This window comes from Cebus imitator, unplaced genomic scaffold, assembly GCF_001604975.1.
Source record: "Cebus imitator isolate Cc_AM_T3 unplaced genomic scaffold, Cebus_imitator-1.0 Scaffold347, whole genome shotgun sequence".
Classification (NCBI taxonomy): domain Eukaryota; kingdom Metazoa; phylum Chordata; class Mammalia; order Primates; family Cebidae; genus Cebus; species Cebus imitator.
In genome coordinates this window covers 1786038-1811657 of record NW_016107662.1, presented here as the reverse complement: position 1 = coordinate 1811657, position 25620 = coordinate 1786038, and the positions used below count along the sequence as shown (strand labels likewise).

At 33.7% G+C, this 25620-nt stretch overlaps 1 protein-coding gene across 5 annotated transcripts in view; it reads right to left on the bottom strand.

The window, feature by feature from the left end:
• NEK7 (NIMA related kinase 7) overlaps positions 1-25620 on the bottom strand; it is a 150384-nt gene that overhangs the window by 7432 nt on the left and 117332 nt on the right. For all 5 annotated transcript variants that reach the window (XM_017506068.2, XM_017506071.2, XM_037730489.1 and 2 more), the window contains 2 exons: positions 15915-16009; positions 11727-11840 (listed from right to left, as the gene is read on the bottom strand). In XM_017506068.2, the coding sequence (XP_017361557.1) occupies positions 11727-11840; positions 15915-16009 (209 nt within the window). The remainder of the gene's footprint in view (positions 1-11726; positions 11841-15914; positions 16010-25620) is intronic.

The window sequence follows — 25620 nt, the reverse complement described above, 5'->3', positions numbered from 1 at the left end:
CTCTAAAGTCCTTCCTCATTATTGTATTTGCTACATGGAACTTACTATATTCTACTTGGACCACAGTGTACCCTTCATATACTTGTATTAAAGTCTTTAGAATACTTTATTGTAATTCATTAAATGTCTGTGTTCACTTATTAAACTGCAAGATCTAGAGGGTGGATGCTGGATGAATGGTAAGTACTCAGTGGCTTGTGGAATGAATGAAAGAATGATAACCTCTGGCTGAGGAAAAAAGAAAAGGTTTTTTGGACGTAGTATCTGAGCTGAGGTCTGAAGCAAAAACATAATCTTAATATATAAAAGGGGTAGAGAGAATTCTAAGCAGAGATAACAGAATGAACAACGATTCTTGGCCAACGAAAGTATGACGTGTGTGAAAGCGATGGCAGGCACTGCTGCATGACTGCGGAGCCGCAGGGATGAAGTGATAAGCTGGGCCAAAGAAGAGAAAGCCTTAAGGGGTTTAAAATCTATTCACATAGACAATGGGAAATCAGTATTTAAGGCAAGCGCGAGAGACCATTAGAGTTGGGCTTCAGCACATATTTTCTTGGTGCAAAGACAGGCAAAAAGAGAACGATGCCAGCAGAATGCTCAATTAAGTTCCTCTAAGATTTCAGGCAAGAAATAGCATTCATCAGAAGTATTCACGAGGGTATCTGAAGTGGGGTAACAGAAGTGGTAACACTACAGGAGGTGTGGCCTTGAGAGGGCAAGAAGGACACTTCGAGTTTTTTTAAGATATCACATTTGAGATACTGACACACTGAGATTTTGGTAGAAATATGAATTCCTGAATTTTGGGTTTAATTCCGCATTCATGTCAAGACAACTGAATTACACACATTAAATATGTTTTGTGACTCTACCATATCTAGATTATGAAGATAAAGGAGACAGCTCAAGTAAAAAGTTGTTAAACTATATTAAACAGTAATTTTTAGTTGTACAATTCTCTTAAATACTCATGTGTTGATTTAGTCTTGCTTAATGGCAGATATCGTTCTGGATTATAAAAATATTCTAGGCTGGGTGGTGGCTCATGCCTGTAATCCCAGCTACTCAGGAGGCTGAGACAGGAGAATTGCTTGAACCCAGGAGGTGGAAGTTGCAGTGAGCCTCCAGCCTGGGCGATGTAGAACTTATCATTTTACAAAATCTTCCATATAATTTTATTTTTAACAGCTCTATTTAAAGTATTGTAATCTCCCACAACAGTCTCATTTTACGGATGAAAAATCCAAGGGTGAATTAAAAAATTAATGGTGGGACTTGAGTTGGAACTCAAGTCATTCGATTTTTTTCACGCAGGTCTTTTACCACATGCCACTGCTGACAGCTTCTTTACTTTTACCTACTTGGTCTTTTGGTTCAAATTTCTCATGATGCTTAATACAGCTATTTATACATGATGATTAGTAGTAACACTAATTTCAAATCATTTCCATGATAACGGGATGACACTTGATTTAAGGTATCACCTGAATTCCAATCAGGACACATGAGTGACTAGATGCTAACAGGTCATCATAGAATGGAGAAAGTAACATGGGTAGTTTATTCCACTCAGAGATTGTTCACAGAGGTAAGGTGGCTCAAATTTCATTAAGGGTGTCCACCTGACATGCTTTGTTTTCCTCTAAGCAAATCAAAAGAATAGAATCCACGTTCTTGCCAAAGAGTATATAACCTTAAATAGTATGCCACGTAGTGGGTTCTATCAAATTTGTGTTAGGAATTGAAATTTAGGGGAGACTCTGTAATGAATAAAGTCATCTTTACAACTTTGGATAATCTAAGTTCTGTCCTTTAGTTAGACCACCAGAAGGCTGCATCTTGGGAGCACATTTGTTTATCCTGCTGACAAATCACCTTTCCAAAAAGGTGCTTTTATATGCGCTTTTGGATTTCATCAAACATCACTTAGGCATTTGCTATAAAATTGATGTTGAAGACACTGCTTGGTACATTACTCACAGATATTCATATAAGATATTTCTACCATAATTCAATAGGAGACAACTTTCTCTTTTGTGAGGAACTATTAATAGTATATTTCCCCTTTATAAGCAGCAACTAATTTGCTTACTATGTTTCCCTTTGTGCCATGAGATAAAGGAAGCAATAACCAAGTGAGAACCTCAACACAGCAACTCTGTTGGTCATAACAGGTATACATTTCCGTTCCCTTCCAATCCTGGTTCTGAATTTTACTTATATATCCATTTTAATTACAGATAAGTCATGTCTGTTGCTATAAATTATCTCAAATCTTTTTTGAAGAAAAGTGGATTGTGAATTACATAATAGGAGACTTATAAAGGCTGAATTCTTAATTTCATGTTATTTTCCTTGGTATTTGTCAGATAACTATTGGTTGTTCTAAAGATATACTTAAACAGACCTGTTACTCTAGTGGGGGAAAAATCAGTTGCAAAAATCTTTTGGTATAACAAGGGGAAAAAAAAAAAATCACAAGTAAAATTTTATGCCTTTAATGTTAATAATTGGGTTTAAAAATGTGAATTCATATGGATCCATGAATAGCCTTGTAAGACTAAACAGCAATTACAAACAAGGCCACATCTCCTTCTTTTAATGAATACAAAACTATAATATCACTTTAAGGTGGTAGAGTTATTTGTGGCCCTGCCATCGTGAATAGGAGGATAAAATAGTCACCTGTGTATATTATAAACCGGGTATTGTATTAAGAGCTAAGGTTTAAAATTCATCCATTAGAAAAGAAAATCCATTTTTACTTTGTTAAATAACTATACGTAATAGGTTGACTCATGGTTACGAAGCGGTGCACTTTTTGCAGCTAGTGAACATATCTGGGGTTATATTACTTAGACTTGGATATTCCACTGAATTATTAGTTTTTCTAAGACTCCAATGGAGAACTGAAAATACAGTCCCCTGAACATTTTCAGATCAAAAGATATCTCTTTATGCTCTTTGAGATATCTCTAGGATTTCAAATAAATGCTAGTTCCAGTGCTAAAGAAAAACTATCTCCTAAAAGGTAATATTTAATATTTATGAACCATTCTATGCATTTTACGTGATTTAATTTACTTAATCTTCATAAAAACTCTATGGGGTGGACACTACTGGTATATACAATTTTAAAGAGTCGTAACATTCCTAAGGCCACCACGGCACAAGGGGCAAAGCCTGGATCTGAAATAAAGCAGTCTAGCTCCAGCGCCCAAGCTTTTAAATACAGTACTATATTATATTGCCAGAGAAAATTCTAACTTGATCTGCAGGGTCCCTCACGGCCACCTCTGCACAAAGGTGGGATGGCCTTCCACACAGTCAAAGACAGATTGTGAGGCTATCTGATTTTCAAAAGAATGCTAACTCTAACACCAGTTCCTCTGGTTTCTAAAATTAATGGATCTGCCTTCACATTTCATAGGCCAATTGTGATCAAAAATCAAACCAAAAAATTTTCTCAAGAGTTCTGCAGAATTCCCAATAAGATATAGCCTACTTTATTCTGTGAGAGATATACTTAAATGACACCAAAATATTCAATTATTATGACAAGATGATATTTTTAATGTTATTTCTAATCTGACTCATGAAAATGGCAGTAAACTCCCTCCAAATAAAATAAACTTGATTTTTATCATAGAACAATTTCTTTATTCCAGATTATAAATTTATATAGTAACCTGATGAACATAAGAAATGCCTCTAAGTTTTTTCCCTTTTTCAGATATCAAATAATCAAAACGAGATAATGATCCTAGCGATTTCCCTCAGTGTTTTTTTTACATTTTTAAAATAGTTTCTGTAAACCTCTGGAAGGAATAAAGTTATTTAAAAAACATTTAATATTTATCCAATACTGTGAATGATTTTAAGTACTACACTATTAACCCATGTTCTAGGAAAATGTGATTAGATAATAGTATTAAGAATTTGATACATATTCCTTCATGTCAGGTTTCATTTTCTAATAATACTAGTCAATCACTTGCTCAAAAAAATGTGTGCTTGATTGTGGGAGTTAGCTTTCCATTTATTGCTTTAAATTGTAGAAATAATTCCAATATCATTAGATATTGCAACACTGATAAGAATAAATACAAGTAAGCATTTCATGGTTTATGTTATCTCAGAAAACTTAGTTTGCATTACTTTTGACTTGTTTGTAAAAAAAAAAAAAAAAAAGTCTACTTTGTTGCTTTTATAAAAAATTGTTTTATATAATATGTTTAAAATAAGGCAAAGTAAAGGTCTGAATATACAAAAGCCTTTACAAAATCAGTGAAAACTGTTTAATTCAGATGCTTCTCAAACATTTTAAAAGCAACATAGAAACACTTAAATGAAACAAAGTTTATAAAGTAAAAATAAAATGGATTCTCTGTAACATTTCTAAGGGATTATGAGGTCATTAGCTATAAAGAAATGAATGTTGTCAATAAAGTAGAGAAAATACAAATATATTGTGATCTATATAGTTCTAAAGAGATATCAAAGCAAATAGGTTGATACCAGAAATGTTAAAAAGAAGACAGTGTTAACAGTCATTGTTGTCAGGGTGATAACCCAATTACAGATCAAGTTCAGTCACGTACAGGTAATAACAATAGGGCTCTTTGTGCATTACAGCTTTAGGTCACTAACAATTCTCAACAGAATAATAAAGACTAGTGCTATTGGTACTGTTCCTTTTTCACCCCCCTCTTAATCCCTCTGAGACCAATTATGTTATGTCAGTCTCCCGGATATACCCAATTTCCATCTACCCAAGGACACATTTTAGCACCCCAAAGTGGGTCTAATACATTAAAGTACACTATATTTTGGAGCTTTAGATATTTATACAAAATGATTAGGCGTATCTTACTGGTACACCAAAGTGTCACTAGTGATTGACTTGGGGGTAGAGGCAAAGGGGAAAGAAAGTAATCTTACACAGATATAAGGTAATGTAATGTCTCTATTTCACAGCTGAAGATCATTCAGTGTCTTTTGAAAACTGTGAAAGTCTTACAGAAAGTTACATGATTTTTATAGGATCCCATAGGACATGTGAAATATAGGACACCGTTTTGGATTCATGTCTTCAATGAGCAAGTCCCCAGTGTCACTTCAGAAGCACAGGTGAACAAAGGGCTTGCTTAACTATGTATTTTAAACAAAAATAGAAGATTCAAAGCTTAAAGGTCTAATCTTATATGGCAACTATCAGCAAGGTGGCCAACTGATGTTATGTTGTAAGTGATGAGAATATTAAATTTACTGAAACAATTTCTAGGAAAGAAAATCAAATGTTATTAATAGTGTTTGAGACAACACTGCTAATTTTAATAAATAATGGCACAATTATATATTACTGATTTTATTACATATATATCTACATTTTAAAGTAAAACGTTCTTATCTCAGGATTTGATTACATGGTTGCAGAGACTACAGAAATGTTTGTTCAGAATTACCTTCCGACATTGTGCCATATAAAATAATGTCCTTCTTTTAAATAATTTTAGGACAATGTGTTAGAAAAAAATCCTCTAACACCAATTTAAACAACTTTGGTTAATTTACAGTAACAACTCCAGAAAACTTACATAGATCTATTAAAATTTGTAAGTTTAGCAATTACAAACTAAAAATATTTGGACTGCTCAAATGAATAAAAAAGTTTTATAAACTTAATTTAACTTCAAAAATGTAAAAATAATCTCTACCTGACACTTTCATCTTTTTTTCTATTTACATAAAGCAGTTCTTTCGTCATAGTTTTTGTTACTGACTTAACTCCCTTAAAAATCTTCTTTAAACATATTCTAAATTGAAAATAAACAAAAATTATTTATAAATATTCTTTTTGAAACCCAGTTATAATTTTTAAAGCTTTCATTTAGTGTTTTCCTTTCCTTAATAGTAGCCATTTGAAAATAAAGTATTAGTAAAATTATGACAAACCATAACTTTTTTTGTTCAATATATTATGGATCAACATATTTGCTATGTTGAGATACATGCTTGGTCTTTCATGCTCAGATAGGTAGCAGTAACTCCTACCCTTCTGTAGCTTCCTTGTACTTTCCTTTCAATGTTACATTGTCCCTGAGTTTTCATGAGTCAGAAGAGTGTTCTAAGCAAATGCCTCATTGTGACTCTGCCCTCTCACCTGCTATGCCTCTAGAGAAGGAGATTCCAGATAAAAATGGTGAGTGAAAGGGTTAAGAACAGAGAGGAGAAAAATAAAGAATTAGTAAGTCTAAGAGTAGAAATCATGAAATGCTCATTCATAAAACACCTGAGAATTTACTTTGGGCTCTGTGTTCTTATAACACAAATGGCAATGCCATGCCATACGGGTACCACTGTGATGTCCAGTATTTGCTCTAAACATTGTCTAGGTCTCTACTTACACATATGTAAAATGGGAATGATGCAGTTACCCTTCTTTAACAGGAAAATTGACAACTGGATTAAATAAAACGTGATTTCAAAAGGTGAAAAAAATTCAGTATTGTAATTTTATTCAAAGCCACATAAACATATTATATTCTCCAATAACCTATAAATATCTGAAATCAGTTTATTTCCATTAAAAATTTACTATTGTTATTCATACAAAATCAACCATAGAAAAAATCTTAACTTTTTAATCCCTGTGTTGATTTTAAATACACCAGAAAATCAAGACCTCTCTTGTTTCAGCAACAGTGGAGATGATGTCAGCAATTTGTAAACATTTGAGTGAAGCAGCAGGAAAGATATTACCAGGCTGCACTGCTAAACTATTTCAGGAGAGGCCAGAAAGAACCCTCCCCTCCTGCCTATGTTTCTCTAACTTAAAAAAAAAAAAAAAAAAAAAAAAAAAAAAAAAGTGAAAAAAAAAAAAAAAAAAAAAAAAAAAAAAAAGGAGAGGGACACTGTCCACCTGAAAGAGGAAGACAAAAATAACAGAAAAGAGGTAAAACCAAAATATATTCATTAGCATTTATGAGGTGAACATTTATGGTTCATTCATTCTCTATTAGTTCTTTGATTGAATGTGACCTTTCAGGTTGATACTTTATGGTATAATTTTTTTGAGTAGTCTCATTACTTGATTTTTTTTAAATAACAAAGTTTTCTGTCTATGGGCTGGAGGTATAACGTCATACAATGAACACAAATTTAATGTAAAACAAAAGAGACATTACGTAATGTGAAAACTAATCACTGGATTAAAAATTCTGATTCCAAAATCAGAATTTTTAGGTTTCTTAACCTATAAAAAGCATTAATGAGACTTACTAAACTAGTAAGTTTTTGAAAATATAATCAGAATATAATCACAATAACCACAAATACTGAAATATTGTATCCTTTATCAGTCTTTCTTATAATACATTTAAAACTACTACTAAATAGATAAACATCTGCCATAGTAAGCAGATGTTTATTTATTTAGTAGTAGTAGTGCAGATCAGCAAGTGTTGTTGTAACAATGGTCTACTTTATTAAAAACGTTTTAACCATCTTTCCAATGTTTGACAGGTGCTTAAATTTCTTTTTTACTCAAAGCACTGTCTTTAGTCTTCAATTTATCTCTACCCAATTTTCTTGAACCAAGGGCACGCTTTATACTTCTTTCTCATTTCCATTTCTTAAACTTTCACCTGTAAACCCTGTACTCAACTTACAGAACTTGCTTCCAAAGCTATCTCCTCTAACCTAACATGAAATCTGTTAAAAGCAACCACTGAGGCACCACTGTGTCAACTGTTCTTATGCTTTCTGTATTCAAACTAGAAATTTTTAATAACAAAAAGTATTGAATGAAACAAAGTATATATTTTGTTTGATATTAACGCTGACATTTTTAACAGCATCAGTTAAATTTCTAAATAATTAACAATATAGCTATTTACTATTGTTTTTTACTTAGAATTCATAAGATAAGCTAGTGAACAAATGCATAATTTTGGTGACTACTCCAATGTCTCTCAAAGAAATTAAATACTGAAACTGAAGGAAAACAGTCTATTTATCTTATTTCCCAGTAAATGCACACTTGGCATTACAGAGATAATGATGCTTATATAAAATAGGAAGCAATATCAATCAAAGAAAACTATCACATCCTCTGGCCTATCTTGCAAGTAATTTTCTGCCTTACTCTAGAGAGAGTTCTTCGGAGAAGTTTCTCTCGCTCATTCAGTTCTCATTTATTGGTTCATCCATTCTTTTAAAAAATTTATTCCTTTAACTCAGATTCCCACCCTCACTCCCTCAATCAATCAATCAATTGATTACTAAGCCTTTAAAAATGTGTTGGCCCCAGGCCCTAGAGATATACAGATGAGTAGCAGAGTTACTGATCCTCAATGGCGGGAGCTTGACAGCCTGCAGGGGAGGCATCCGTGCAAGGAAGCTACTACAACATGGTGTAACTGCCAAGGGAGGAAGTAACAGGAAGAGAAGAAAGGAGGTCAGGGAAAACCACACAGGAAAACTTTATGTACAAGTTATATTTGAAAGGAAAAGAATGAGTTTGTTTGGTAAAGAACAGGGAAAGAGGTATTTCCGAAAGAGGAAACATCATCTATAAAAACATGAAAATTCATGGAACTTCTAGTGGAACTTGCATTGATAGAGTTAGAAAAATAAGAAAAGAATATCTGATGATCAACAATCCTTGAGAGATGAGCCCAGGTCCGTTTATGAGGCTTTTGAGTCACAATTCCTTATACATAAGTAAATGTTTGCTTCACTGTCACCAACAATACCAAGTTTCACTTAAACTGAGAGATATTCAAGGAAAGATATCTTTTCAACCCAGGACCCTTGCTTAAATATAGTAACTGTCCATTAATACATGAATGAGATCATTACTAGAAAAAGGAAAAAATACAAAACACCAAAAGAAATCAGAAAGAAAAATATTTAAATAAGCCACAAAATATAGATTCCCTAATATCATTCATGTGTAGATGAAATACTTCAATCTGGAACCCCAATCATTTGTACACACTAAGTCTAGCATAATTCAAAGAAAAGATTTGACGTACAGGCTTATTTTTCTAAAACTACTTCTCATTTTTTGTTTTAATGCTTACCTGTTATACATGTTTTAGAATATAATATAGGAAAAAAAAAATCCGAACTTTGAAACTCCGAGTTCTTCTAAATAGAATGACTATGTCTAGAAATAATTTGTGTAGGGTTCCTTAGAATTCCTATCAACTGAGGCCGATTGGCACGTATAGCTAGTACTCTCACAAAACGTTCCCTTAAAATCTTGTTTGGGCAGTGGCCTTAAAAATTTGGCAGTAGCTAAGTAAATTTGGTAAGCTTGCAAATACATATTTAGTAAATTGATTTGCTTAAAATTTTTTAGTTTTCAAATAGTTACATAGTTTGTTACCATTTTACCTATAAAATTAACAAAATAAACTGTCTTTTCATTAAAAGTTCACTGTTGAAAAACTCTGTACTTCACTTTTTATTGGTTCCTGTATTTTGCCATACTAACAAATTAAACAGTAATTTGAATTTTTAAAAGATCTAAATTATCAAAAATATTTAAGACATTATTATACTTCCAAATTTGGGATTTTTGGCTACCATGAACTCTGAATAATTATTTTACAAAGAAATTTGAGTTGCTACTTAAGAAGAGAAAATATTTATTTATCTGCATTTCAAAGCTCTTATTTTGAGAACTCTTCTACATAACTAAACAGATTAAAGTAACATTGTTATACAGTCTGCATATTTTTATATTCATTTCCTTAGTAAGAATTATTTTCCACATTTACCTAGAAATTACAGCTTTCTATTTCATCAGGGAATGACAACAAATTTTACCAATATGAGGAATCACACTTTTTTGGAAAGTACACCATATAATGTGTTTTGCTTTACAGCTCTTTTCGAAACTGGAAACTATATAGAGGGAAGTAAAAAGTGGAATCCATTTTCCTTTCCCAACTCTAAGACCTTCTATCTGGGCCAGACTTTGATATTTGCCCCTTGGCTGAGGATCCGCGTATCCAACTTCACACTTAGCTGCAGTGAAGTAGCCCTGCAGGCAGGCCGACTTCAACGAACCACTAGTGGTAGCATCATTAAAATCCTGCTGAAGGTCACCATGGTAACCGCCTGCTGAGGCTTCGCTGCTGCACTCGGCATCTCCTAATCAGCTACCATGTGAAATGCAAATGCAGACAGTCTGAAAATTAGTCAAGAAGAATAGGGGATGAGGATGCAGATATGTGAAATATTCATGCGCTTCATGGAAAAAAGAAGACAGCATGAATGACACAACAAAGAAAGGCCCCTGACATTCTTGCTATCATTTTGCATTATTGTTCACACCCTACTGTATTTCCAGGCCTACGGTTCTGAAGTTGGTTTTGTGAAATGCCATATTTATAGTCTATACCCAAAATAGTAATTAAAAATGGCTAACATAATACTATTAACATCAAATAAAGATAATACTTTTAAATTATCATCACTGCTGTGTAAGAGTTTATTCTAATTACCTGAATACAAATGCTATGGAGCAAAAAACAGGCATCACTGATTATCAGTATCAAAACTGCCAGAAGAAAAAGTGCCTATTATATTCTAGGAACACAAACGCTTTACATGTGGTGAAAATTCTTTAGAGATATTTATTATTCAAGTTACACGAACTCAAATTTCCTTATATAATACTAAGACCCAATGCTATTCATTTCACAATAGAAAGACTGACATGATTACCTAATAAGTGAACATTATAATTGTTTTATATTTTTCCTTTTCTCCTTTCCATTTTCCTGGGGCAAAAAATCTGTTGCTCATGAGACGGTGGGATGTCCTAACTCAAGACACTATTTTCTCTGGGTAGGTCCCCGATGAGTATTCCACAAAGAGCTTATATGAAACATTTTAGCTGACCTGAGATACTGCTATTCTGCATACCTCCTCCTTAACTATTGGTAAAATCATGATGTATTAGGCTAAAATGGGAGACGTTCTGTTCAATGAAAGAATGGACACTGGGTAGAGCCAAAACAACTCATTTCAATGGGTTACTAAAGCAAGCAAGCATTCAGACTCACATCTTAATAAGGTAGCCTTCTAAGATTTTCAGCCACAGTTAACACACTTTTTAAACACGTCTACAATGATAACCTCAAAATATTTCCCTAGTGGAATCTGAGTATAGCAGTGAGGTGATGACAGGACAGGTATTGTCAAAGGAGGGAAGGTAAGGCTTAAAGAATAAGGTTCAGAGATACGTAGTTAAGAGATGCACGTTTCGAGTTTTGGAAAACATGGATGAATGGGAAGTTCTGCCAAAATAGCAAGTTACAACTGTGTGTGGGTCTGGAACTGTGAAAATAAGGAGTTAGCCCTGTTAAGAGGGGCCATCGAACATGATGATTAACTAGAGCCTAGGTATGAGCATTAATTCTGCCCTTTGCATCGTTGAGTACACTGCAGAGTCAGCTACTATTCTTATCACACCTAGAAAGTGGCCAATTTTACACCACACGCTGGGTTGTGTTCCACTACACATTATGAAGTGCAGTCGACTCTTCAGACAGCAAGTCTCCAGGTGAATGAAAACAGAATAAAAAGTACTAGTTCTGCCACCTATGCCATTCATTTGCATTTCCAGATAAAGTAAAATTTCTTAATAAAATAAAAATGTTAGCAAAATGAACAACGGACAAACATGTGGACTGGAAAAGACTTACTTCTTCTGAATAGTGATCTGAAGGAAGAGGTGGGTAGTCACACTGTTCTATCTTCTTACACAGCGAGTATAAATTCATTTTGTCCCCATAGAAAGGACTCTGTAATGCAGCCATCTGTAAAATGTCCCCAATGAAACTGATATAGTTACATGGTAACTTAAAAGGTGATTTCGTCAAGTATATTATACTGGGGTAGAAAATAATTACAAATATTTCAAATAAAGTTATCTGGGCATTTTGATTTTTATGAATATCCCTTTCTGGGGATATTCGTTAAGAGTTAAAAATCTTACTGCAACTTTTGGGGTTTTTTTCAACATTTAAAATTCCCTAAAATAGAGAAATAGCATATTTCTTTACATACAAATCAACATAAAACATTAAGAAAATAACACGTAATTTTAAAACTCTTTGTACCTGTAATGACATAAAAACAACTGGTATAGCTCATGACAAAATCGCCATTACACCGTATAGCTCAACCATATAAAACAAACATGAAACTGAAGTTAAAACTGAATTGAAATCTTGCTTAGGGAAGAGGATACAGAGCATTTTCTCTTGTATATTAGTTTCTGAATAAAGGTTATTCTGAGAAGAAAACAAAGTCTTCTCAATATAAATATAATAACTGATCCCCAAATAGTTTACAATTAATTAGAACTCTTTTCTTTTGACAATGTCTCAAAAACATTAAATATGTTCAAAAGCTCTACGAATCATAGCTGTAATTCAAGGCTTCCAAATGAGATTTTTATGCAGAAAAACATGACTCGAAGGATGAGCAACTTTAAAAAAGACATTATTGAATTTAAATGTATTTTAAGACAAGGTTCTAACTTGACATTTAAAGTGCAAGCGAGTCCTGTGGTAAGCAGGGTTACAAACTAAAAATTCAATTTAAAATGTTCGCATCCTGTTCAAAACCTTCTAAATCTTTGAACCGCGGCAGCAAGAATACAACACGGAGTGCCAGGCTGCCCCAAAGTCAGTCACCCTTTTCTACACGTGCTAATAAGTTTGATTTTGGAAGGACAATGTGTACATTCCCCAGACAGGCAGAGTGTGTGTGAAACACGCTGGGCCCTGCTGTGCTACTGAGTGAGCGTCAGTGGGGACAGGACAAGCTGAAAACGGCTCTCATCTGTCTTCTGTGCTCCAGACAGTGCTTTAACTCCTTCAGAGCCTTGATGAGACGGGGATGGGTTTGGAAAGCAAAACCGGAAAGTAGCTCAACACATTTTTTTATCTTGCCTATGCTTTGTATAAACGTGCACACACCTATAAAGCAGTACCTTAGGAAGAGTTGTTTCACATGAAGAGAAAAAAATTACAAACAATTTGAATGCCACTAATCATATAAAATGCTCTGAGAGGAAATTTCCAAAAGAACTGCAATAATAACAATAATAATTTTTGTTTTAAATGCAAAAACACTTTATGATAAATGGTACCTTAAAGATACACCGTATATATAAACTATAGTTTCTCTGTGTTTGCAAAACCTTAGGTAAATGTACATACATTCATTATCATATGCTAGGCATTCATTACAATCCTTTTTCTCAGTACTGCAGAGTGTTAATAAAAATCTCAATGTCCCCTAAGGAGTTAAACAGGAATAGTATATTTTCATGCATCTCCTGCTTTGACAGATGAAAAATGTCAACTGTCCTGTTTTTATTTTCAAGCTTTTGCACTATTCATCTGGTTCATTAGTGCATCTCGATGCCGCCCCTGACAGCTGCTCGCCCTCTCCTCCCAGCAGCTGAATTTTTCAGGCTAATTTGATCCTCCACACTGAGACGATCGCTAGGATGATTGACTTACTCCCTGACCTCCAGGGTCTGACTTTCCTGATTAGTATTCTGGGGGTGTCGGAGGGACGAAAGCCCACTGTCTGTCTTCGGGGCTGGTGGCAGCTCTCTTTTTTTTTGAACTGTAAGCCACCAACCTACAACCCTGTAAGGATGCAATTGCTGCGCTGAACAATAAAGGAAATGTGTAAAACCTACTTTTCCATGTAAAGGTCCGTGTAGCAAAAGCACAGCATCTTGATTTTAATTAGTAAAGTCTACTTTGTTGCATATCAATTAAAATTGTACTGCTAGTTTTTTTTTTTTTTTTGAGGTTTCAGGAATATTTGAAAGTCTAATTTTCTGAGTTTAAACTACATTTTCAAAAAAGGCTTCCTATGTCTTCATTGTTAATAGTAACTTTTTAGTGGGATACAATATAAAATATCTGCGTGATGTTATGACCAATATTTTAAAGCCAAACTGTTAGATATTTCTATTAACATTACATTGAAACATAACTGAAAAGAGATAGAACATAAAGTTACATTAAATCTTTAGAAAAATTCTAGTTCTTCTAAAAGGCTGGCATGGAGAAATCAAGAAAATGCATTGGTATGAAAACTCATGTTAGCATGATAGATACTTAACTCAAAATCATCCACAATACACATAACTCATGGATGCAGGAATGTCCAAAGACGTAATTTTTATTTCCATGGCATTTTAAATTCACATAAAAATGGGACACTGTCTCTCAAAGGCAAATTCAAAATGTGATAAATTATTTCAGTTTTGACATGAGTCTGCTAGACCTAAAAGAATTATGCAAACACCCTCTCAAATACCACTTATTATTTCAACAGAACTTTTTCTTTTTTATTGCTAAATTTAAACTAGTTATTGGAAACCAATTTGCTATTTACTTTAAGGGATTTAAAGAGAAAATGTTGCTTTGATAATATTAGACTATGGCCTACAGGAATCTAAGGTTAACAGGTGTAAAATATTTTAAATGTACAGAGTGACTTACTTTTAAACATTATAGTAACAATATAATCAAACCAGTTTTTTCCAGCATTGTAACAAATTATTAACAAAACAGAACACAGTGAGCATAATCTCTTGTAATCTCCTGTGCACACATAAAAACATGTTTTGTTACATGACTCATAATTCTTCACAATAAAAATAATCCAAAGTATGAGCTTATTTAAGAATATTTAAAAATCTTTTCATTTTAAGTAGTTGTTAATCACTTTGGTAAAAAGGACAAAATAAATAATTTCCGGTTTTCAAGGAAATTTGAATCTGCAATCAAAATAATAAAAGAACATGACATGCATTCTTAAAAAGTCAAACAACACCTCCTAATGCTCTACTTCCAAGTAACGGTGGCACAATTAAAAGAGATGACTTCACCATATATTTCATTTAAGTCAGGAGGACAAGAGACACAAAATATAATAGTAAGAAATGCATTGGCATCTGTCCATCCTCTTTAGACTTCTGTTATGTACACAGAGATACGAAAATGATTTCCACACAGGGACATGAAAATGCTTCCATGTATTATATTTCCTCACTTTATTAAAACCTACTTAGATATAGACTAATTTTTAATTAACAGCTTTGACTCAGAGCCTATATTTGAAGCCTAAATTCCTAGGAAAATTATCATTCAATTAAAACAAAATTACGGAAGTCACTAGCTTGAGATACTTTTATACCACTGCTCTATAACATAGATGTAAAATGTGTTGCTAATATCCTTTCTTCTATACATCCAAATTACTACAGTCCAACATTTCTAAAGGACCTACCTACATGATTCCATCTTCCTTTGATAAATGATCACCAGTGGGAACAAAAGAGAGAGGATTTCACTGAGCTTTACCCACACAAATTGTTACTCATGGAAATTAAATTGATAACCTAGAAGAACTATCTGTTTGCATACTATCCTTAATGCTAAATTACACCTGTGTAAAAGTGAAATACTATTTTGATAAAGATATTTACTATACTTTCATATGTATTAAATCCAATCCATTATACCTCTGCTGTAATTCATGGATCAAGGTTTATAGATGTTCAAATGTGTATTTTTATAAATGCAAGATATACAAAAAAAGCATTATATAAACATAAAAGTTAATGTTTTAAAAATAAACTTCTCATCAAAAGAACACAATTTAAAAATATATTAGATATATAAGAATGTATAGTTATTAATTTCCATTATACAAAGTTACTAACCCAACAAATAATTCTTCATAATTAAAAAGCTGATTCTTAAACATTCAGAAAAAAATAAGTACATACTATAACAACAGAGGAAATACAGTAAGTAAAACTGCATCAGTATTTCGAATTTATCAACATTACCTACCTCATATAGTAGACAGCCAAGAGACCAGATGTCAGATTTGAAGTTGTATCCATTTTCATGTATTCGCTCTGGAGACATGTAATAAGGTGTACCAACTGCAAAAAAACCAAACCAAAAAAAATAAGAGGTGTATAAAAATAAAGACATGGCTGTGGTAAGAAATTACATACAAAATTTTGAATTTAAAAGCATCACCAAGTTAATTCATTAGGATCAGAAAACTCTTTTTTGAGCATATTAAAAAGTTTTTAATTTCTTCTTTACTCCCTGACCTTTAAATAGTACATAACATCTGTACTAAACAATGTGGTGGGTTAAACTTTTATGACCTTTTGATCAATCCAAGAAAAATTTAGAAAGCATACCTAAGGGGAAAAAAGTAATTTTGACAAGAATACCTACTTAAATAATTCACATTGGCTTTATTTAAAAAAAAAAATATGGATTGCATAACCCAAATAATTAAGATAATTTATTTTAAAATAAATAGCATTATATAACAATTTAATAGAGTATGCATAAATAAATCATATTTGTTAACTCTCACAGAAACATCCCGTAGAACACAGTGTGGCTCTTAACAAATGATGTAACACTTGGTGCCTTACTTCCACTTTAGAAAGAACACCACAGACTTTTATATATCAAAGGGTTACATAATAACAAATGTGAAGGGGCACTGGCATCTCTGGAAAAATGTCTTGAGTTATTGTTACTACTGAGACCTTTTTGGAGACAAGACACTCAAGATAATTTTTGTTTTTGTTTGCTTGCTTTGATGTGCTAATACTTTTTTTGTGTGTGACTGTTTTAGAAAATGTTATTTATTAAACACTTGAAAATAAACAAAGGCATATATGTTATATTTTGAAGTATAAAAATATTTAAGCAACTTTCAAAGTGAGTATCTTTAATTTCAAACTTAGATGGCTATTTCATCATCATGAGTCTAAGGCTTTTTGCCAAATAGAAAAATCAAAGTTTGAGAACATTTAGAATCTTATTTACCTGAGGGAAGGGCTACTAAAAATATGTTGTTATTCAAAGAAAAAAGGGCATTCTCCTTTTTCTATTAATTTTCAAGAATTCCCCAGGTGTTTACTATAACCCTTAATAAGACTAACAATACTGAACAGGGGTCTGTAATCAGAAGCAACAAAAAAATTCACACCAACAATCAAAGCATTATACTCAAAGGCAGGAGTCAGTTTTCCAAAAGAATAAAATTATAACCTAATAATTGTGTGTGGAAACTATAGTAAGCAAAAGGTGAAAACAGCATGCACCATGACCCATGATATCCAACCTGCATTGGAATCCATTTTTACTAGTAAGGAATAGCCCTAGTCAGACTGGATGAAAGAAAAGCATTTACAAAGTGATGAAGAAAAGTATATACATATAAAAAGAGTATGCAAACAGAAGGATATAAAACAAATAAAATATGAACTATTAATGTACGAAAATTAATGAGATCAACTTTAAGATATAAATTATATAACTGCAGCACATTTGCTTTCAAGACAAACAAGTAAATATGCCAATTTCTACAGTGTCAGAAAAGCAAAGAACTTTGGAAAACAGCTAGGTTTAAAATATCTGTATTATTACTGTGTAAAATAAACACAAGCTATCTTGCTTTGGGAGTTCTAACCACTTTCACCTATAGTTTGCATAAGTGACACCAATTATTGGAAATATTTACACGTTCTCTCCGTTTAAGGAAGGATGGTGGGTATAGCTGGAATAATCAACGGGCTCTCCTCCTGGTTTCAGGACATAAAGCAAGTGACTGGCAGTGAGGAATGTGCAGAGAGAGGCTTCACAGAATCCACAGGGGGGCAACTGAAAACACTGAGGCTTGAAGGTTCAGAGTTTACCAAAAGCAAAGGTAATTTTAACCAGTAGCTCTGGGAAACCTGCTGATACATTAGGGGTTTGATATGAGTGTGAAAGATTGATGATAAGGAAAAAGAAGAACAAATGCTAGCATTTTACAGAGATTAGCCCCAGCATAACACCTTAGCTGCAACACAAACTGAACTCACTGACGACCCAACTGAAGGGAGCAGAGGAAAAGAATGATTAGGAATTTGACTAAGCTAAACTTAAAATATAAAAAATGTTAATGCACAAAAAATCCTTTTCAGTGAGCTGCTGGAGGTCACTGCAAAAAGTTACACAGTCAGTTAACACTGCTACTTTAAATTTAGATACTGATTCTTAATATTATAAATAACAAGCCTCTTTATATTAAATAAGTATGTTTTATTTCAATATTTACACTGTAATATATTTGTTACTGTATATATTTAAATGTAAAACTAAGGATGCTACTCACCTCTTTGATCGACAAATTTCCAACAGTCATTATATAAGAAGATAAGTTTGTACTCTGCACTATAATTATTAATTGCATAAATTCATGACTGACTGTGGAACACAGGCCTAAGAGGGAGGTTCTACTATCTCCAGACATGTTCCCTCATAGGCCCCTCCGTTCTGGACAGGGGCTCTTACGCTGACACTGAGCAAAAAGGCTCAGCCCCATCACGTAAACTGATTCTTACCTCTCTAGCAGAGACGCCTAAAAGTTTTAAGTACTCAGGAAAATTTGCAGTAAATTTAAATGCAGCGATATGTTTTCAACACTTCAAAATGAATGAAGATAGAATTATTTCAAAAAACCCTTTTCAGAGATTCATGACAGCTGTGTCTATGATTACTGCTGCCTCAAGAATGTTGTGACTTCTTCTAACAGCTGTACAAGAAAAGAGAGTTAGGGAGTGGTATGACTAGACATTAAAATGATCATGCGAATTACTGTCCAATGTACTCAGAAGCTTGAAGACTACAGCACATGTAATTCCACTGATCTTTCAAGAATTTATGATTGTAGGTGAAGTGAGAATACATTTTGCAATAGCAGATACTTATGCCACTTTAACCTTCTGACATGAATAAAAGTAGGAAATGGATGATAACATTATAAAAAACAGAGGCTGACAATAAAGGCTGACCTTTCTTTATTCAATATTAAAGATACATTAAAATATACTAAGGCAGACATCCATATGTAAAAATCCCTTACATTACATTGACTTATTTTAGCTATATGAGGAAAGTTTTATATGGTATATACTCCATAAACAATAAATATATTCTAATCTTTATCCTGAATAAAACAGAAGTTCTGCAATATGTTTCAGGGAACCAAGTTCTGCTCACGTGGTGTTATTACAGAAGATATAACTAAATTAATAATTTTCATCATAACACGATACATACAGAATTGTTTCAATACTTTAGCTAACATTTTAGCACTGTAATCTCTGCAAAGATTTGGATGAAAAAAGAAAACAGAAAGACTGAAGCATCCTCATATGTGGTTAGCTTTGGGTTTTTTTTTTTTTTAATGTGTTTTTTAAACAAGGGAGGCAGCACAAAACCAGTGAAAGACAAATCTCTTTCACATCTTACATTTGCCACTAACTAGTTTAACTTCTCTTTTTAATTCCTTTCCTCATCTGTAAGATAAAGTGATGAGAAAGATGAGCTGATCTCTGAGGTCCCTTTTGCTTTAAAATTCTGAAGCACTCACAGAAACTCTATAAAAATCCATCTGGAAAATAAAATGGAAAAAAAATCGTCCTTTTAAAACTATTACTAAGGACAGCTGAGTGAGAGTGTTTTAAGTCAGAGAGTACAAATAAATGAACTGAGTTTGGAAATATAGTTTCTTTTACTTAGAATTAGAGGAAACTACAGAAAAGAAAGCTTTGAACATACCTGCTGGGAAAATTAAAAGGAGACAAGTCATCTTACATCTCAGTTTGATATACACACACACACACACACACACACACACACACACACACGCACGCACATACCCCTTCAGGGGTAGGACTTAATTTCCATTCTTTCCTTCATACCCATGAGTCAGCCCAGAAATTATGTTGGCAGACAGAATAGAGAGAGGCCAAATTTATTTCATTGTAAGGAGTATTATCTGAGGTTAATATAGAATGGCTGAGTAGGAGATCAATATTTCTTCTGCAAAAGACATTTATAAAATGAAATTTGTCATCTTTAAAGTGCAACCAATAATATTTAAGAGCTTTAATAATGCTGAAAAAAACACCTAAGCATATTTTATTGTTATCATTACTGTGCTCCAGGCCCTGTATTAAATGCATTCAATGTATTATCTTGCTGAATTTAACAAAAGTTTAACATGCCTTGCTGCATGGCATACACAGTTCTAGGTCCAGAGGTGACAGAAGTAAACAGGACAAATCCTTGATCTTGCGGAGCTCACAGTCCGGGACTATTATTAGGTAGTTTTATGAGATTTTTCAACTATTATACTGCTTTAGAAAGAAGGCACTGGGAAGTAGGGCGGATAACTTGCCAAAAATCATAAAAGTAGTAAGCCTGTAGACCCAGACTTCAAACCCAGATAGTTCTTGTCTCTTGCATTTAAGCGGATGGTTATTTCATTAAAACTGACCACTGTGAAATACAACTGAAAAAAATATCTGTAACTTTCCAAATTAAGAAGCAGAGAAATCTTCTAAAAGTCACAGCATGTACATATGAAAAACCAGGAATAAGGGTCCAGGTTCAATGGGCCACATGTGAAAATTATGCTACTCTGCAGCTACGCCGATTTAAACAAATACTTGTTATGGTGACTGGGAGGTTAAACGTGCACAGTTTAAAATTAGATAACAGCTTTGTACCAGAGCAATTACTTAAGTCAAGAAGGGACTGAAAGTTAAAAATAAATCAGTGAAAGTAGCCTATAGTACTGAATGAACATATGCTGCCTTTACAGCTCTAAGCCGCCCTGAACAATGAAACGAAGGGGTATAAACCAAAGAAAAATCTATCGAGAGGTGCTAGGAAAGGTGTGGGAAAAACAAGCATGTGACCACAGGTGGCACCTGGCACCAAAAATGAAACTGTTTTAATGCCGGGTTCAAGAACACTAATTTTCTAAATTGAAATCAGAGGATATATCACACTTGGAAATAGTGTGGGGAACACGAATTGTACACTCAAGAGACTCTAGTGTGAAAATTCTGATATCTAGCTTGAATGATGGCCATGCATTTACTCTGCTGGCAATATCACAAAATCAAAGACCCATTTGTCTCACTGCAAAAGGTAAACAGGAGTTCAAGCAATCCTATAAGAAAAACAAAAACAAGAACATAATTTCCTCCCAAGGGATTTCAAATATTTGCTTAGCACAAGGATCAATATCAGAGTTTTAGTTAGCTTTTTTTTTTTTTTTAAGTAAAAATCTATCTCATTTTTAGGATGTACAACAAGCACATACAAGTAAATTCATACACAAACACGCAAAGAGAAAACTCTTTTTCTGGAAGACATTATAAAAGCAATTAAAATGTCATATCAATATGTTATTAATTTAAGTGTTTTCATTTGTTTTTCTCCTTTCACTAGAACAAGCAGTCAGATGTGAAACCCTTCATTGTATATATCAATAAATATAATTTTGGTGTAAATAGATTTTCCTGAATAGCAGATAGCTATCATTAATTACTTATAGGCACCTTTGGAGTAAATAACGTCTTTAGATTTTTTAACAGATTAATTATCCTAATTAAGTTTTGTTAAAATTACTTTTTATCCTCTCCTATATTCAAGTCTATGGCAGAGTAAGCCTCTGAGAAGCATGATTGTTAGTTAAGGTGAGAGGTCCCTTGAGGAATACAAAAACTCCGCTAATAATTTTTTTAAAATTGCTATAGCTAACAATGAAAGAAAATGATTTCTTTATAAATTTATATTAAACCAAGTGTGGCATATTCTCCCTTGAAAAGTAAATGTAAATTATTATGCAATGAAGTACCTATAAAAACCTATAATAAAAATGTGAAAATTTAACATCAAAATATCTCTTCAAAAAAGAAAATATTTATTTTCAGCAAATGTAAACTTCCTCTAACTTTGACACCTCTAGATTTTAAACAATTTCACCTAATCAGGCTTTAGAGGAGGATATAAATTATCTCCCCAGCTGTTGCCTCTATTAAAATGGCGTCACAGGCAGAAATTTTGCCTCCATGATCTTCGCATAAAGGCTGAGGGCTTTATAATAGGAAGACTACCCTAGATCATCGGTAAGAGATGTAACAGAAGGGGCAAGGGAGTTTCAAAGTGTGAGAGGGATTCTCTCCACCACCGCTAACTTTCAAAAGGGAAGAAGGAAGCCAGGAGCCAAGGAATGAGGGCAGCCTCTAGAAGCTGGGAAGGGCCCTCAGCTGACAGCCAGTGAGGAAACAAGGACCTCAGCCCTACAACACCAAAAGACTGAATTCTGCCAATAACCTGAACAGACAAGAAATGGACTGAACCTCCAGAAGTCCTGCAATTCTATAGATACCTTGACGTTAGCCTGGTTAGAGTCATACTGGACTTCCAACCAACAGAACTGAAAAATAATACATTTCTGTTGGATTAAGTCACTAAGTTTTTGGTAATGTGTTAGGGCAACAATCGAAAATAAACACAAATGTCTTAATGATTCATGCATTGCGTGGAAGAGTGAAACACTGAATTCAACGTGGTATGGACCTACCTCACACCAAGAATTACTAAGGACTGAGGGGATTAAGAGAAAAATGTGTATGGTTCAAAACAATGTTTGACTTCTAAAAGCTCACTGGATCATTTTGGAATAGACGGTGGCACCGTCTTTTCTTTTTTATTTTTTTTAAGTCCTCTTTTATTGTCGGGGGTGGAGGGGCAGGAGAAGCCAATGTATTTGCCATAAGAAGAATAATATGGTTAATAATGTAATATACAAGGGTTAAAATTATAGCACTTTGTAATTTAAATTAACTCTGGCTTGGTCACTAACTGGTACAAATCTAAATTGATAATCATATCTATCTGCAAGAGATGCAGAATAGAAATCAGTTAATGTGCTGCATGGCACTTAGTCCATATGAGCATTTGAAGCTTGGTAAGTAACAATTTTTATCATAAATGTTTTCAATTGACCAAAATAAGGCCCTTATCAAAATCAAGTCCAACAGGGATAACTGCAGATTATTGATCCAGAGAAAAGTCACCAGGGATCAATACTCCAGTGAACCTCATGAATCATTCTGGATTTAAAGATAATCTCTCTGCTCAGAATTTTCCAATTTAGAAAGATATAAATTCCCTAAGGCTGCATATGGCTTACTCTTCATTCACCACTACCACCCATTCCCATTAAGAGAGTTAATTACCCTTTGGTTGCAACAGCTACAAATATGTCACAAAAACAAACAAGTAGAAAAAGGATACAAACAGCATTTAAAAAAAAAAAAAAAACTAAATCAGGTATTTTTCCTCTATCTCAAAGCCATGGACAACACTCACATTCATTATTTTTGATTCTCCTCTTCCTGGACAAACGGGAGAATTACATTTCCCTGTCCCCTTGAGACAGTCATTGCCATGAGACCTGTTTTGGCCAATGAAACGTGAATGGAAGTAATCTGTGTTACATTCAAGCAGAAGGGCTTAATTAAGAGCCGTAAATGATTCTCCATGCTCCCTTCCCCTCATGGGATCACAAAAACGTATGTCGATATGAAGATAACACAAGACTGAAGCTGCCTGGAATGCCAAGTCACCACATGAAGGGACAGCAGCTACCCTAAAGACCAACATAGGGCTATAAGTCACTTTGGGTGAAAAAAGATTGTAACATACTTCAGTGCCAAGCAATTGAGGTTTTTTTGTATTGTTTTTATGGCAGCATAATCTAACCTATACTTACTGATATATTTAGTTAAATTCACCCTTTATGTGCACAGTCTGTCTCTAAGCTTCATTCATTTAATCAATATTTTTGAGTATCTATTATGAGCAATTCCCTCTTCTAGATATCTAGAATACATGAGGGAACCAAATATACAACGATCTCTGTCCTCATAAAGCTTACATTTTAGCTGGCAGAGACAATATATATGAAGCATAATAAGTAAATTACACGGCATGTCAGAAGATAACAACTCCTAGGGAAAGAAAGAAAAATGAAAACAGGGTAAGGTTTAGGAATCCTGGAGATAGACTGGGAGTGAAGGCGGGGGGGGGGGGGGAGGGGAGTCAGGCTCAGGTTTAAATAGAGTGATCTCAGTTTCCTAATCGGTAACACTTACTGTACCCACAACACTGAGGAGCAGAGGAGAAAACATGCTCTAAAATGCTTGAAAACTTTTAAATGCTAGACAGTACTCGTATTCACTGCTGCTGTTATTGCTAATATTTAGCAGCTATAGAGGATTCTTCTGGGTCACTATCACAGGAATTAAGAAAAGTTTGATATGATTTGACTAGAAATAATATAGATTTGGAATACATAAAAATTGTTCTGGTATTCTGTTTATATGTTTAAATATCCAATGATTAAGATACTTGATATCTTGGCAAGTTTTCTCTGGGTCAGAATATTTATATTTGCTGAAAGGAGACTTCAGAATAAGTTAAGAAACAGAAATATACCAAAAGTATATTCTGCCTCTTGTGATATGAGAAAATTTAGTACTTGATTGCCATGTTCCAATTTCACAAGTTTTGGTGAAATGTTATCTTTCAGTCTAAATTAGCCACTTTGTTAGAAATATCAGCTAAAGTTGCTGGCAGACAGATAGCCATGCAGATAGACTTTGATATCTTAGAGGCCTATTTCCTGTTTATTTCTGAATCTTGGAGCAGCAAGAGCAGTCAATTCTAGGAGACAGAGAGCAAACTATGCCTTCATATGTAGGCTCCTAGGCAGTGTAACAAAGTTGAATATAGTAATTCTAGACCTAATAACAACAAATCAGAAAACAGTATATAGTAAGAAAAGAAATGCCACAAGGTACTGACATAACGAAAATACAGACGTGACACGAGAGCAAACCCAGACTAGGAAGCCACAGACCTAACTCACTATCTTCTAGCTGTTTACCTTTCTCTGCTTCATTTTCTCAACTTCAAAACAGGAACAGCTCATGTGCATAGTTGACATGTATGTGTAAGGATTTTAGAGAGTTGAATGATTTGCGGACTGTAAAGAACTATGATACAAGTTATTATATCCCTCTGGAAGCACAAGGAGCAGTGTAAATGAGTAATTTATGATTGACCAATTCAACCGGCCAGATAACAAGTCAGAAGAATGTCTAAAAATAGGTAGAAAATGGGAATTGGCCTTTAAGTAAATGAAACAGCACGAAGGCGCTGCAGAACTTGACCAATATTTTCCGAATTGCTGGTCATAAAACTCATTAATGAGTTGTGAAATCAATATAGTGGGTTGTTGCCAGTGTGATTTCTAGTGAAATAAAATAGAACAGACAATATCAGAATGTAATGCAGTTGCATCATTGTCAAGAAATTTGAAAGCCACTGACCTGTCTTATTAGAAAGCTTAAGAGAGAGTTGTGCCCTCATGATAAATTTTAAAGATGCAGACATAGGTAAGTTTAACATACATTTTTGTAAGATTGACAAATAATAAAACAAGGCAAAATTCCTAAGGATATATAAATAATATCCTACAATTAGTCTCCCTAGCCACATCTCCATCCAAATTAATACAAAAGCAACAAATAAAAATCTTCCTTAACATAACTTCATGTAAAAACAAAAGTGAACGTGGGAGGAGGAAAAGGGGACCAAAAAACCAGACAAC